At 35.9% G+C, this 13,863-nt stretch overlaps 2 protein-coding genes across 4 annotated transcripts in view; one reads left to right on the forward strand and one right to left on the reverse strand.

Moving 5' to 3' along the window:
• LOC111868390 (protein phosphatase 1H) overlaps positions 1 to 11,401 on the reverse strand; it is a 37,565-nt gene extending 26,164 nt beyond the window's left edge. The window contains exon 1 of one of the 3 annotated variants that reach the window (XM_023859004.2): positions 11,346 to 11,401. Coding sequence is in view for 2 of the 3 variants with exons in the window: in XM_023858976.2 (XP_023714744.1) it covers positions 10,127 to 10,485 (359 nt within the window). In the remaining variant the exon portion in view is untranslated. Of the gene's footprint in view, positions 1 to 10,126; positions 10,693 to 11,345 lie in introns of those variants that run through there. The other 2 variants (XM_023858976.2, XM_023858985.2) reach the window with 2 other exon arrangements.
• Positions 11,402 to 11,539: 138 nt separating this feature from the next.
• LOC111868384 (early endosome antigen 1) overlaps positions 11,540 to 13,863 on the forward strand; it is a 63,720-nt gene continuing 61,396 nt past the window's right edge. The window contains exons 1-2 of the mRNA XM_023858972.2: positions 11,540 to 11,734; positions 11,841 to 11,994. Of these exons, the coding sequence (XP_023714740.1) occupies positions 11,693 to 11,734; positions 11,841 to 11,994 (196 nt within the window). The 5' untranslated portion in view covers positions 11,540 to 11,692. The remainder of the gene's footprint in view (positions 11,735 to 11,840; positions 11,995 to 13,863) is intronic.

Raw genomic sequence — 13,863 nt, forward strand, 5'->3', positions numbered from 1 at the left:
GTCTATAATTTGCAATATTTTGTTTCTGACCTTTCTTAAAATAGGTCGAACTTTTGCAATCTTCATTTGATTTGGAAAAATGCCAGTACTTAGTGACAGATGAAATATAAAAGTCAAAGGCTTTTTTATGGTTTGGATACATTGTTTAACTATAATATCTGGAATCTCATCATAACCTGCTGAAATTTTGGTTTTTAATTTACCAGTAACCTGAAGAAACTCTTCTTCAGTAACAGGGGTAAGAAATAATACATTTGGATTTTGTATTGCATCATTTGTAGTGGCATGGTCAATTTTACAATTTTTATTTAAATGTATCAGCTTGTCTATGCTATTTACAAAAAATTCATTAAAATTTTGGGATACATCCTGTGGGTTTGTAACTAACTTAGAGTCTATTTCTAAAGAAATATTTTCTATTTCTGTAAAATTATTTCCTGACTCCTTTTTTATTATTTGTCATAGAGTTTTTGAATCTTTGACTGACCTTTTAATAATTTGGTCATTTTCTCTTTGATGGGCAACAGAAATTACTTTCTTATAAATTCTCTGATATTTCTTTATATACTTCAAAGTGTGAACTGACAGGGATATCTTTCTTTTTAACAAACGTAAAGTTGCAGCTTCTGTCTAGACACCTTTATCCCTTGTGAGATCCAACTTGATTTTTTCCCTTTCTTGTTAAAAACTCTTTTTAAGGGGAAGAAGTGCAAAAACTACTTATGAAACTTACTTAGGAAGACACAATAGGCACTATTTGTCTTGCTGATCTTTAATAATGTCTACTGTCCTACTGTGTAAATTACCTCTGTAGCTTAAGTTCTACTATTGCAGGAACAGTGATGACTATGTGTTTTTCTCTTCACTGGGGAAGACAGCAGTGACAAATGCAAGCAGTCTTTCACATCTTCCACTTTCAACAACAGTTTCCTTCAGGTGTCTCTAGCATAAGTTACTTTTGTAACCAAAGTTCTACTATTCTACTGTTGCCAGGATCATCTCTGAATGGCTCTAGCTCATTATTGAAGTATTTTCAGATATATAGACTATTTTCATGGTTCTGAGCCATAGAAGGCACTCCAATTTACTGCAAAAGCCAAAGGCTGATAATGGATTTTTAATTACATTCATTTAATGATGCTGTATCAGTTTGTTTTTAATATATTGTCACAACTAATGGTTGTGTGACTAACAATTGTGGGTTCTAGATTTCATGATTATGATTTACTGGATGTATCTATTACAATTACAGTTGATTTTAACAGTTCACACATTGAGCTCCTTCTTGATAATAAATCTCTTGAATTGAATTGAATTGAATTTATTTACCTTCCGTAAATCCAGTACAGGTGAGACACCATAGGATATGGAACAAGTCAAGTTAGAATACATAGTATCTATACAATAATACAGTAATATTGCAATTAAATGAGGTAAACTTATAATACTTATAATACACATTAAACAATGATCAAGAAATTTATCAAAATTTATCATGGACTAAAATAAAATAAAATTTCCATTAAGACGTTCATTCATTACTCATTCCATTAATCAAGTGCGTCAAATTAAAATGCTATAAAAGAGACACTTATCATACAAAATTCACTTATTAAAACAACAAAAAAAAAAAAAACAGTAGATTAGTCATATAATATATAACAAGCATAACTGTATTTCTTCTGGTTCTCGGACTGGTCTTGTCTCTAGTCTTCTACTACTCAGTATGACTCTACTGTCAATGAATTATATGTCCTTTTTATGATCTGGTGCAGACTGTGGACGTAACACACACTTGCACTGTTCATCTGTTGTTATCTGCCTATCCGTTGTCATGGTAATGCACGTTCATCAAAAAGCACTGTCCAGCAACAATCTATTCCACAGTGTCAGGGGAATGTGCTCAGCGAAGTGCCGCCCAGCAGATGGTCATATTCTGGCTTTCAGGTGTCATGTCACAATATTAATGTATTTGTAGGATTCGTTTGTCTGCACGATTTTCTGACATTATGCTATATACCTAGAGATGTATGTAGATGTATTAAAAAAACTGGAACAAATATTTTAGTCCATATTTTGATATACTTATATTTCTCAAGAAAATGCAAATTTGGTGTTAAGATTTTTTTATACTTATAATGTGTTGTCTTGGTTCACAGTAGTTAGTTAGTTATTGGAGAGGGTGGGTTTCCCCATGCACTTAGACCAGTATTGGTCCATTGTGCTTCCTTCTATGATATTCTACCAGTCTCTATACCCTACCGATAATGGTGCGTACCATCAGTCCCGACCGAGCCAGTGAGTTCTCAACTGGCTTGGCGGTATCTATAAATTAGACCGGTCTTTAAGAAGGGTAATAGACAAGAAATTAGTAACTATAGACCTATATCGGTTATATCAATATTCTCTAAAATCTTAGAAAAAATAGTGTATAATAGACTGGTATCTTTTATTAGTAAATTTAAGATTTTAACGGTAAATCAGTATGGGTTTCAAAAAAATAAGTCGACTATATCGGCGTGTCAGACATTTATTGGTAATATACAGGAAGCTCTGGATAGGAGGTTAACTGCAGTTGGTATATTTTTCGATCTTTCAAAAGCGTATGATGTTATAGATCATGATATTCTGCTAGAAAAACTTGATCATTACTGAATAAGAGGAAAAATTAATGATTGGTTAAAATCCTATCTGAAAATGCGTTCTCAGTATGTTGAAATAACATCTAATGATAATAAGTACTCGAGAAATCGGTTTAGTTCGATAAGGAGGAAAACAAAATTTGGAATACCGCAAGGGTCTACATTGGGCCCGCTTTTGTTTCTTTTATACATAAATGATTTACCCCAACATATAACAAATGGGGAGGTTGTTCTCTTTGCAGACGATACAAATATATTGGTTATTGATAAAGATAAAAGCATCCTTCAAGATAAAATAAAGAGAATTATGATCCAACTGGAATCTTGGTTTTCAAAAAACAATATGATTATAAATAATGATAAGACTAAAGCTATGTTATTCCAGTTAAAGAAACCGCATGACATCTCAGGGCCAGATATTATTTTTAATAATATAAAAATTAAGTATACATCTCAGTTTAGATTTTTAGGTATTAATATAACTCAAAATCTCAAATGGAGTGTACATATTCAGTCCTTGTGTTCAAAATTGAATAAGGTATGTTATATTATTAAATCTTTGAAAGATGAGGTAAGTTTACATATACTCAGGAATATATACTTTGCCAAATTTCAATCGTTGGTAAGTTATGGGTTGATTTTTTGGGGAGGAGAAAATGAAAGTATTAAAGTCTTTAAAATACAAAAAAGGATGCTTCGTTTCATGAAAGGTGTAAATAACAGAGTGTCATGCAGACCTTTATTTAAAGAATTGAAGATTTTAACTATTACGTCCTTGTACATCATAGAGGTGTTGTGTTATTTTAAGAGATGTAATATATACACTACGAGAAATACTGATTTATACGAGTATAATACTAGGAGGAAAGATGATCTTCATGTACAACAATGTAACACATCAGTTTTTAAGAAAAGTGTTATTAATGTGGGCATTAAATTATATAATATACTTCCTTTGGAAGTTAAAAAGTCAAAGGGATGTAACGAATTTAAGCATAAATTAAAATTATTTTTATTTGATCGTCCTTTCTATACATTGAATGAGTTTCTTCAACAGGGACATGAGGAAGCATAGCAAGGTTTTTTTTAATTAACAAAAAAAGAGAAGAAGAGGGAATTGTAATAGTTATTGTTATATTTTTAAAAATTTAGTGATGTTGTAAGGCAAGTACAGTTTTATTTTTAGTCTAATACATTCTAGGATTATAGAGCTTTTAACAATGATGTATTTAGTGAGTTGACTTGTTCAAGTGTTGCAGTTGTAACAGTACGAATGCAAATAAATATGAATATGAATATGAATGCTTCCCCCATCTATCAGAGGCCTTAGAGACTGCTGTTGGGCGGGAAACGTCCTTGAATTTGGCTCAGTGATCTCCTTTGGAGATATGAGGTTCTTTTATGTGCCATAAAGCTACGACACGGGACCCATGGCTTGAAGTCCCTCCCGGAGGACTTGTTCCCTGAATTTTTCCGCCCTTAAAAATTCGACGACCTCCGCCGGGTATTTGAACCAGCGTACCACGAGTCATGAGGTGGGAATGTTACCTCTAGACTACGGAGCCCGCTTTGGTTCACAGTAAGAATATTGTGACGTGTTGCACAATGGAGGACACCCCCTCCCTCCCCAGCAGTGACATGGCAGCTCTGGCCACGGTGACGTGACAGGTGAGTCAGCGCTCCACCCCCCCCTCCACACTGTGACATGGCACGCAACGCCACTGTAAACACGGCGTCAGACAACAGTAGTGCCTATTACGTGACTGTTTTCCCGTTTTCCAGCTGAGGGTTTATAAGGGAACTACACAGCCGCCGAAGACAGTTCTCAAGTCAGCAGTGAACGAGTTCTCAGGGCAGCAGCCTACGAGTTGAGTTGGAATATAGCAGCTGTCGCGGAAAGAAGAACCAGATGCGTGTGTGATAATCAGTGATAGTTTGTGATAACTGAGTAATAATTGGGAGTGTGTGATACAGTGACACTTATATAGCAGGCGTATTGTAATTAATACATGTAGACTACTGAGGACAGAGTGAATTGATTATTGCGAATAGGGTTACAAAGTGTGAAACCCCGCAACAGTGTTCTAATTAACTGTAGCCGAGACTGGTAGGTTGTTACATAAACCAATTAACATTCCAAACGGCGTCTTCAGTAACGAAACACGTTAAAATATAATTTGACAGTTAAAGTACAATAAAGAAACCTAAATGCATGGCTACTGTACTGCAAAGTCATTCAGGATTCAAATTCAGTTAAACATTAATTGGTTACAAGACTTGGAAGATTTGTGTGGATGTTATAATACTGAGAAGATATTTGACATATTGCTGCAAATTGTTCAGCTAGTCCAGTGGAAGACACAAAGTTCTTTATGTTAACTCTTTGTGTGATTGGCTTGTAGCACAATGAACAAGTCCACAGGCCAACAGGTCATGAAGAAAACCCACCCAGATTACAGCAGATGATGAAAATGGTCCCTGCTTTTACATACATTCCTTGTGCCTCTGCAAAGTGTTCAAATTCATGTACTTAAGTTCCTTTCTGGAAAAAGATTAATAGATTAGAATTTTAATGTCAAACTTCAGCCTCCTGTGGAAGGTATTTAAAGGATTTTTAAAGGAAATGCAACGATTTCATTCAGGTTTCCTTCAGCAAGCACTATTTGATTTTATTTAGTTTATTTTTTGTTAAAATAATGATCCTATGCATCCAAATTTATTTTACAATTGTATGAATAGTCTTTTTTTTTTATTTGGAGATGGGACATTCTAAAATTTGTGTCATGGTCTTCCCCTTACTTTTGACATGGGTATTGTTTATGAACAATCATTCCAATGTGTAACGCTCATGTGCCATTTTTTTGCACACATGAAGTAATGCAGCTGACTGAATGTTTGATACAGTAAAGTAGGATTCATATCTCTTAACATCTGAGGGACAGCCCCTGATATTGTAATATCCAGTTAGAGATGTGCTATGTTGTCCATTTCAAGTTTACTGCTGCAAGTCTCAAAATCAAATATCACGTGTGGTCAGACACACTGTTCTTGAACTCATATGAAACAAATACTTAGGTTAAGGGCCACATTCTTCTGAATGTGAAGGAGCAAACCCCTCATTTCTAACCCAAGAGTTAGCATTTCAGGGATTTTTAAATTTCTCTTGTAATCACTGCTTGTATTTATTTGAGGCAGTCATTATTCTGATGCCACTTCTTTGACAATATATTCAGGATACTGGCTAAGACTGATTTTATATTTGAAAAAGCATGAGAATGCTGTCGCTATTTTCTAGCTTTCTAAGCAATCTATGTTGTTTTAAAATGTGCCAGCATTCTTATCTCAAATTACACAGGTGTTACATTTTTCTTTTTGTCATATTTATCTTGTTGAGACTTCATGGGAATGCATATTACTGGCATAAAAGTGTTCAACAATCTGCCACAAAGTATTAAAAACTTGGGCAATGATATTAAAAAGTTTAAATCAGAGTTAAAGAATTATCTACATGCTCATTCCTTCTACTCTTTAGATGAATACTTCAATGTAAATAGAGAATGATGTAAAATTAAGTTATATTAATTTTTAAGCTAAAATTGCCTGTACTTATGTATGTAACCTTTTGACTTGTTCTGTATCCAAAGGTACTAACCTGCTTAGGATTTATAGAATGTAAATAAATTCAATTCAATTCAATTCAATTCACATCACACCAGCTGGCCACCTCAGTCTGGATAATATAAACAAGGAGACCCAGACCAGCAAAGGATACAAGTTACTCTGTCTTTTGCCTATGATATGAGTGGCAAGTTCAAACCCTGTTGTTCCCTTTTTCAGCTGAGAACAAGTATTGTATTTGCAGTTAAAACTTCCAACAATTTAGTAGACTTTAATGTGTAATAATATAAATGTAAATTATTATTTCATTCATAGTGTCAGAATACAACATGCCACTTAGCATGCTGAGTACAAGTGGTAGTGATCATTCCTGTGGTTATGATAATGTTCAAAAAATAGTTTTAATGTGTAAAATTTCTTTAAAATATGCATATTTTAAGAATAATGAAGAAAACTTAATTTCTCCACATGTCAGAAAATGACATGCTGTGTAAGCAAGTTGACTGTTTTGTGCATAAGCAGGGAGGCAAAGTACGGAAAAGAAGAGGGTATCAAGAAGGTGTTTCTGTCACCCAGAAACCACATATAAAAAAACTCTGCGGCTTTAGTCTGTAAGTGAACTACTGTGACCAACCGAGGAAGTTAGTACCAACTTTAGCAGATAAAGAGTGTTGCATGTTCAGCAAAACAATCCCCACAGCTGTTAATTTCAGTTTTCTAGACTGGAGCCGCTCCTTTTCCATTCCAGTAGCTCCTAAATTATCCTCACAAGGCTGAGTGGACCCCATTCCAAACCCATTACTTCTCAGAAAATCTGGTAGCACCAGGAATCGAACACAAAACCTCTGGATCTGTAGCAAGGAACTCTGACCACTAGACCACAGAAGTGGTCAGAAACCACATAAACATTTCAAAATAAGTGACAATCCTAGATGGCTTCTAAAAAGAAGTTATAAGCAGAAATGTTTTGAATATTATGACAAAAGCAAATTCCCTGCTGCCAAAAAGTAACACTTGCTCTTAGGGAGAAAATTGTGTATAAAGGTTAAGTTCATATTTTATTCATCTACTTTTATGAAACTGGTGAACTGTTCCCACACAGTCCATTCTGATATCAGTTTCCTAACTCTGCTGCTGCTATAGATATGTGTACAGAGCAACAAATTGGCAATGCTTCAGAAACTCCCTATTGGTTCTCATCACATGTCAAGAGATATGAATCCTACTATAACAGGGTCTTAGGGTTAGGGTCAACTAGCACATAACACATACACTCACTTCATGGTAGCTGTTCATAGATTTACTGGGGTAATACTGCAGAAGAACTGTAATGTATATTGGCCTGTTGACTACACCACAAGTCTGAATATATGTGGTGCTAGTTGACATGAGTAGCATGTCTCTTCTGCTGGACCACCAGAAAGACTTGTGGCAGGCTCTCAGATAATCTCCCTGTACAATGACCAAAGTTCAGGGAGCATTTTTACTTACTTGATGAGTTCACAGAGGCCAGTGGGCCACCTGCCATGGCACATACAAATTTTGCTGATGAATCAGCAGATAACGTTCAAAATGAAGGGAAGTAATTAACATGTAGACTGCTTCACAGCATTATGTTTCACAGCTAGCAGTGCAGTTCGTGTGGAATTTATTTATGATTTGTCAGCAGTAGGCAGCAGTTATCAGCTCCATTAGCCATTTGTTCTCAGTTTCAGTTAGCAGCATGGTACGTCATGGTGCAGTATCCTTCAGAGCAATGTGTATTTCACTTTGACAGCTATGTGAAATATGGATCTTCTAGAAAGTGTCAGCAAAAATGTTTATGTAAATTTCATGATGAAATAATTCCCAGCAGACAAACAATTCACAATTTGGCGAATAAACTTAGAAAAATGGGACTTTTAATAGTCAAGAAACAAAAACATAAATTATGTGTGCTTATTGAGAAGATACATGACATAGGTGCCAGACTTCAACATACACCTAGATCACTGAAATGTCTAGCTCAATGAGATTGGAGTGTCGAGAGTCTAGTGCTAGAATGGCAACACAATTGCTGAAGCCATCCAGTGAAAGTTGGTGTCTGGTGTACTGTAAGAGCAAAGAGGAATGTTGTACATGTTTTTTTTAAATGACATAATTAATTGCAAAAAATATATACTTGTAGAGAGGATGGCATTTTCAACACCTCGTGTGGTCTGTGAATTGTAACTACTTCATTCTGAATGTTACTGGCCATCAGGCTTGCTGAGTCATCAGCAAAATGTGCATACGTCTTGCAGCTGGCAGTGCACCAGTTGCTGTGAATTGCAGAGCTGTGAACTTGTCAAGTGAGAAAGATCCTCCCTGTATCAATCTCTGAATTAGTATTGCTTTAAAAATTATGAAACCTATTATAAACCACTGGGGCACGCAGTAGCATAGTTAGTTGAAGCACTATGCTACAAGCTGGAAGGCCGCGGGTTCGAGTCCCAATGAGGTGGATTTTTTTCAATTTACCTAATCCTTCCAGCCACACTATGGCCATGGGGTTGGCTCAGCCTCTAACAGAAATGAGTACCAGGAATCTTCCTGGGGGTAAAGGGAGGTCAGTGCATTAGGCTGATGACCTTACCACCATCTGTGAGCCAATTGTCTAGAAAATGTGGGAGCCTTGACATCTCACAACCCTTTGGGGCAACTCAACGAATAATGTTAGAGTTTTTAAACTAAAAAAAAAAGTAATAAGGATTATATCTGGAGTGGGACCTAGAGACTCTTGTAGGGATCTTTTTAGGAAACTGAATATACTGCCATTGTCATGTGAATACATTCTCTCGTTGATGATGTTTGTGATTGATAACCAAACTAAATCTTGTTCAGGTTTAGATGTTCATGGTTTGAATACAAGAAATCGAAAGCAATTATATTTGCCAAACTCGAATCTTTCTGCTTTTCAGAAAGGTACTGTGTTTACTGCTATTAAACTATTCAACAGATTGCCCATAACCATTCAAAGCTTTAAAGAGGATAGAATTAGTTTTAAAAATAGGCTGTTTTTATATCTTATGAATAATTCTTTTTTATACAGTTTCTGAGTATGTGGAGCATAACATAAACAATTAGTTTTAATTATTTTGTTATTGGTGTGTTTGTTTAAACTTTGTATGACGACCTGCATGTCCATTTGTTTGGACTTGTGAAATGAAATGAAATGTATGTATGTATGGGCCTTCATGACCTGTTACAGGGATAGCTTTAACTTTTTATAAATCACTGTAATTTACATGACCTGCCACATTTCAAGCTTCCTTTATCATTACTAGGACTCTACCTTAACACAGAGAACAGTAGCTATATTGTAAAGATATAACAGCATTATGTTACCTCAAGCAACAGATTCTTTACATACTAACAAACACTTTAAAATTAATCGCTCCACTGATCACTCCGAATAATCCTTTCTGCTTTACACAAAATATTCTGAGATTATGCCAAAATTCTCTGCACTTCAATTATTGTTGGAGAAGTAATTTCTATATGTTTAACAGCCAGAATCACGAAAAACATCCCTTGAAATGCAAAAGCATCAGTATGTGATATGTTAACACACACGTGGGCATGAAGATTACCCACATTTTAAAATCTCTGCAACTCTGCTGCTTAGTCAATGTGAAAAGCATGCAAAGAGTAAACATTGGAAATATCATTTTCTATTCATATTATGTGTTTATTGTTTAGTTTTGACATCTTTTACGAATAATGGGATTACCAAATCGCACGATCAAACAAGTACAGGCATATCTGAAAATGCTTATGTGGAGCCAAGCTGTCAAAAGTTCAGCCACCTCAGTCTCTTCCATAAAGTTCAAGAAATAAATACTTACTCAGCATAACCACTGTTCCATGGTAGTTTTGAAATGTCTCTCGGTACTATAATGGGACGAATATGATGGTCTGCCGAAACTAAAATCTCTTCTTCTGTGTGGAATTGCAGAAAGTGCGGTCTGCTATATGGAAACTTTGGGCCCAAAGTCCTGTCATCCGAGCCGCTTTCAGGAGCCTTTAAAACTGGCAACGGTTCGAGACCTCCCACGACGTTAAAGATAGCATTCCTAACCCGGCTGAACATGACAAAGTGAAAACGAAAAAACTCTGTTAAGAAATTTCTTGCAAATGATATAAATAGTTCCATACGTTCAAACAACTTCACCGGAAGTTTCCATTCCCCTGCATGTCGTGGCATTAGTCAACGGTACGATTTGCATATACGAAGTGACATTAATAATAATATTCCAGAGAAACTAAACGAAGATGCACTTAAAAAATATGAAACTGCTGCTAACGTTATGTAATATATTAAAAGGGAAGAATATAAGAAGAATACTAATTATGACATTTGACTTCATTTCAGGCTACACTTCACTGCTGACAACATAGTCCTCCTTGCGCAAGCAAGCACAAGCAAGTAACTAACAAACCTCGTGGTACAGTCTTACGCAAGTTACGCTTTAACTTGATCATGATGCACGCTTTCGTTATAGATTAAGAAGTTAATCAACGCCTTCACCAATGCTCTGAATTGGATCCGGCCAAGAGTCAGTTAAATCCAATTCAAGACCATTCTTCTATGATGTTTCCCGAGTGGTTAGCAGTCCTGCTTCATACTCAGGAGGTCCCGGATTCAATTCTCGGTTCGGAGACTGTTATTTTCGGCCCTGTGTTTTTCTTCAGACCTTCCAGGGAGATGCTGGAATAATACCACGACCGCTTTCTCATTCTTTCCAATTCAAAATGCACTAGTGCCCGTCACTGTAAAATGTATTTATCGACTTTCATTTGAATTTTATTCGGTTCGCCGTTCGAATGAAACCGATGAATTAAATTTCAATTGAAGGTATGCGAATGATGGAAACCGAAGAAATTGTTGGAATAACTAACAGAGAGCATTCGAATGACAGAAGCAGAATGAAACCAATCTATTAACGGCAATCGAATAAAACTACAGAATAATGGCAACCGAATAGTTTTCATAAATAGATATATTTGAAGCCTGTGTTTGAATATATTTCGTTCTATCAAATGGTTCAGGAGGAGGATACTTACGTTCTATACGACGTCTCAGCTTTGGTGGTTATCAAATTGTATGCCTAGGAACTTTGTCTTTCTACTGTTATATGTGCTGGGCTAGCTCATAATGCTCACAATTTTGTGGTCTATGGCCAGTAAAATGACAGACTACGGGACGTACTGGTATTACGGACGATCAGTTAGTAGCGTTAGTAGGGTTAGTGGTAGTGATCGTAGTGACGGTAGTGACCGGTAGTGACTGTAGGGATAGGTAGCGAAATAACCGAACGGAACTCTGTTAGGAGAAGTAATTCGTCGTTGTTGGTGGTCCTGCACCGCAATTGCATAGCAGACGGTCGTATTTCGCATGGTTCTAGTTTGATATGTTTAACATAAAGAATATAGTCAATAAAATCACAGACAGGGTGAGGATATGAGTTACTACGTTTAGGATGATATTTAATACTGCATACTTTTTTCATATATTAATTTAAATTGTCGGTCGAGGTAAAGGTGTATTGTTTGGTTTAGGGAAGGGAATCCCAGCCGAACTCACCAGGACGAGGTAATGGGGAAGATATATTGAACAAGCAAGCGGCAGAGGGATTCTTGTGCCCGAAATGCATGCAGGCATTTCCATCCCCCGAGGAACTTGAGTCGCACTATGGATCATCTCACAATGGAGGTGGGTGGATCTTTGTATTTTGAGTGTGTGAATGGTTCATTGCATTAGTTGCGTCAACAACTGTTAATATTTACCCTCATATTTAATTTCCGATTTACATATTGAATGGAAGGAATAGCAGCATTTTCTTTCCGCAGACAGTTAAGTTTCTGTAGGCATGTCATAGTGTTCCACTGCAAGATGTCTGAGCGACATGTCTCAGATATGTCTAAGAGCAAGATGTGGCCGCGCCATAGCTCCAGCGGTTAGTCGCTGGCTTCCCATCGCGGCGGACCGGGTTCGATCCCGGTTCTGGTCAAGTGGGATTTGTGCTGGACAAAGTGGCGCTGAGGCAGGTTTTCTCCGAGTACTTCGGTTTCCCCTGCCAATCTTCATTCCACCAATTGCTCCACAATCACCCTCACTTATCAGCTGGGGCTCTACAATAGGCCAGAAGTGGCCACAGTACAAGGGACTTAGTCCCACCCCACTAGCAAAAAAAAATATCTACAGCAAACTATTTTCTAGATATTGATAATATCTGTTTTTTTAGATTCCTGTGATGTTCTAGTACACTGTAAGAGAGTTCTGTTGATGGTGTATAATGCTTGGAATTACTGGGTTTTTGGACTTTGTCAATCATCTTGCCTTCTGAAGAACACAGCGTCTTGGAAACAGATCCAGTTTCCAAAATACTAGACAGTGGACTAAGTCAAAAAACCTGTCAGTCCCTGTTCTGTTCTTATGGTACACCACAAATTGTTATTTGGTTGTATTCTAGATTTATGATTGCCTTTTTTTTTTTTTACAGTGAGTTGGATATCTTCTAGGTATTTAACTATAGATTTGCACTTTGCACTAGAAAAGGCCCAGATCTTGCACCAGTGATTGCAGGAATTGTACCATTATCCAATTTGCATCTAAACTTGTTAGCATTCATTTTTACAAGCTTTTCTTTTCCCCTTGAAATGTAATCAAAATCTGGCATGCTGTTACCTAATCTTTGAGCTAAATTTTTAGAAACACATTTAAGAAAGGAGTATGTATTCTAATCCATGAATCCATTCAATACACGAATATAAATTTAGAAAAATTTTGTAAGGAGAAAGACCTAGAGGCTTTTGCGGTTAAATTACACTTATTGCTTTATGAAGTATGTATTATTGTTATTTACAGATCTCCATCTTGAAATTTACAATATTTCCTATACAAGATGGATGAAATTTTAAACATGCTTTACAGCAACACCATTGAAATAATTATATGCAGAGATATTAATATTAACTATCTTAATGACTCCACATACAAACAGTCTTTAGATGTGATATCAGCCTCCTATGGTCTATTCAGTATTGTGCAATTTCCTACCAGAATTCAGGAAAATTCTTACTCTGCAATTGATTTAATTTTTATTAATATTTTTAAGTTTAATAATGTTTTGGTATACCTTATTATAGATGGGCTTTCAGATCATGATGCCCAAGGTTTAACAATACATAATATATTTACTAAAAATACAATACTTGTTACTATTATAATCGGAAAATTGATGAATTATCAATTATGGACTTTAATATTAAACTAAGTTATGAAATATGGGAGGATATATTTGTTGAGAAAAATGTAAACACTGCCTTTAATAATTTTTTGAATATATATTTAAGAATATTTTACTCTAGTTTTCCTCTCAAAAAAGTATATTTTAAATCTGATAGTAAGGTTTGGTTAACACCAGGCCTAAAGATTTCATGTACAGTGGAACCTCGCTTAACGAGCATAATTCGTTCCAGAATCTTACTCGTAATGTGAAACACATGTTAAGCGAAACAATTTTTCCCATATAAACTAATGTAAAATGCAATAATGCGTTCCATGCCGAAAGAAATACTC

Source organism: Cryptotermes secundus, unplaced genomic scaffold (assembly GCF_002891405.2).
Source record: "Cryptotermes secundus unplaced genomic scaffold, Csec_1.0 scaffold166, whole genome shotgun sequence".
NCBI classification, from domain to species: domain Eukaryota; kingdom Metazoa; phylum Arthropoda; class Insecta; order Blattodea; family Kalotermitidae; genus Cryptotermes; species Cryptotermes secundus.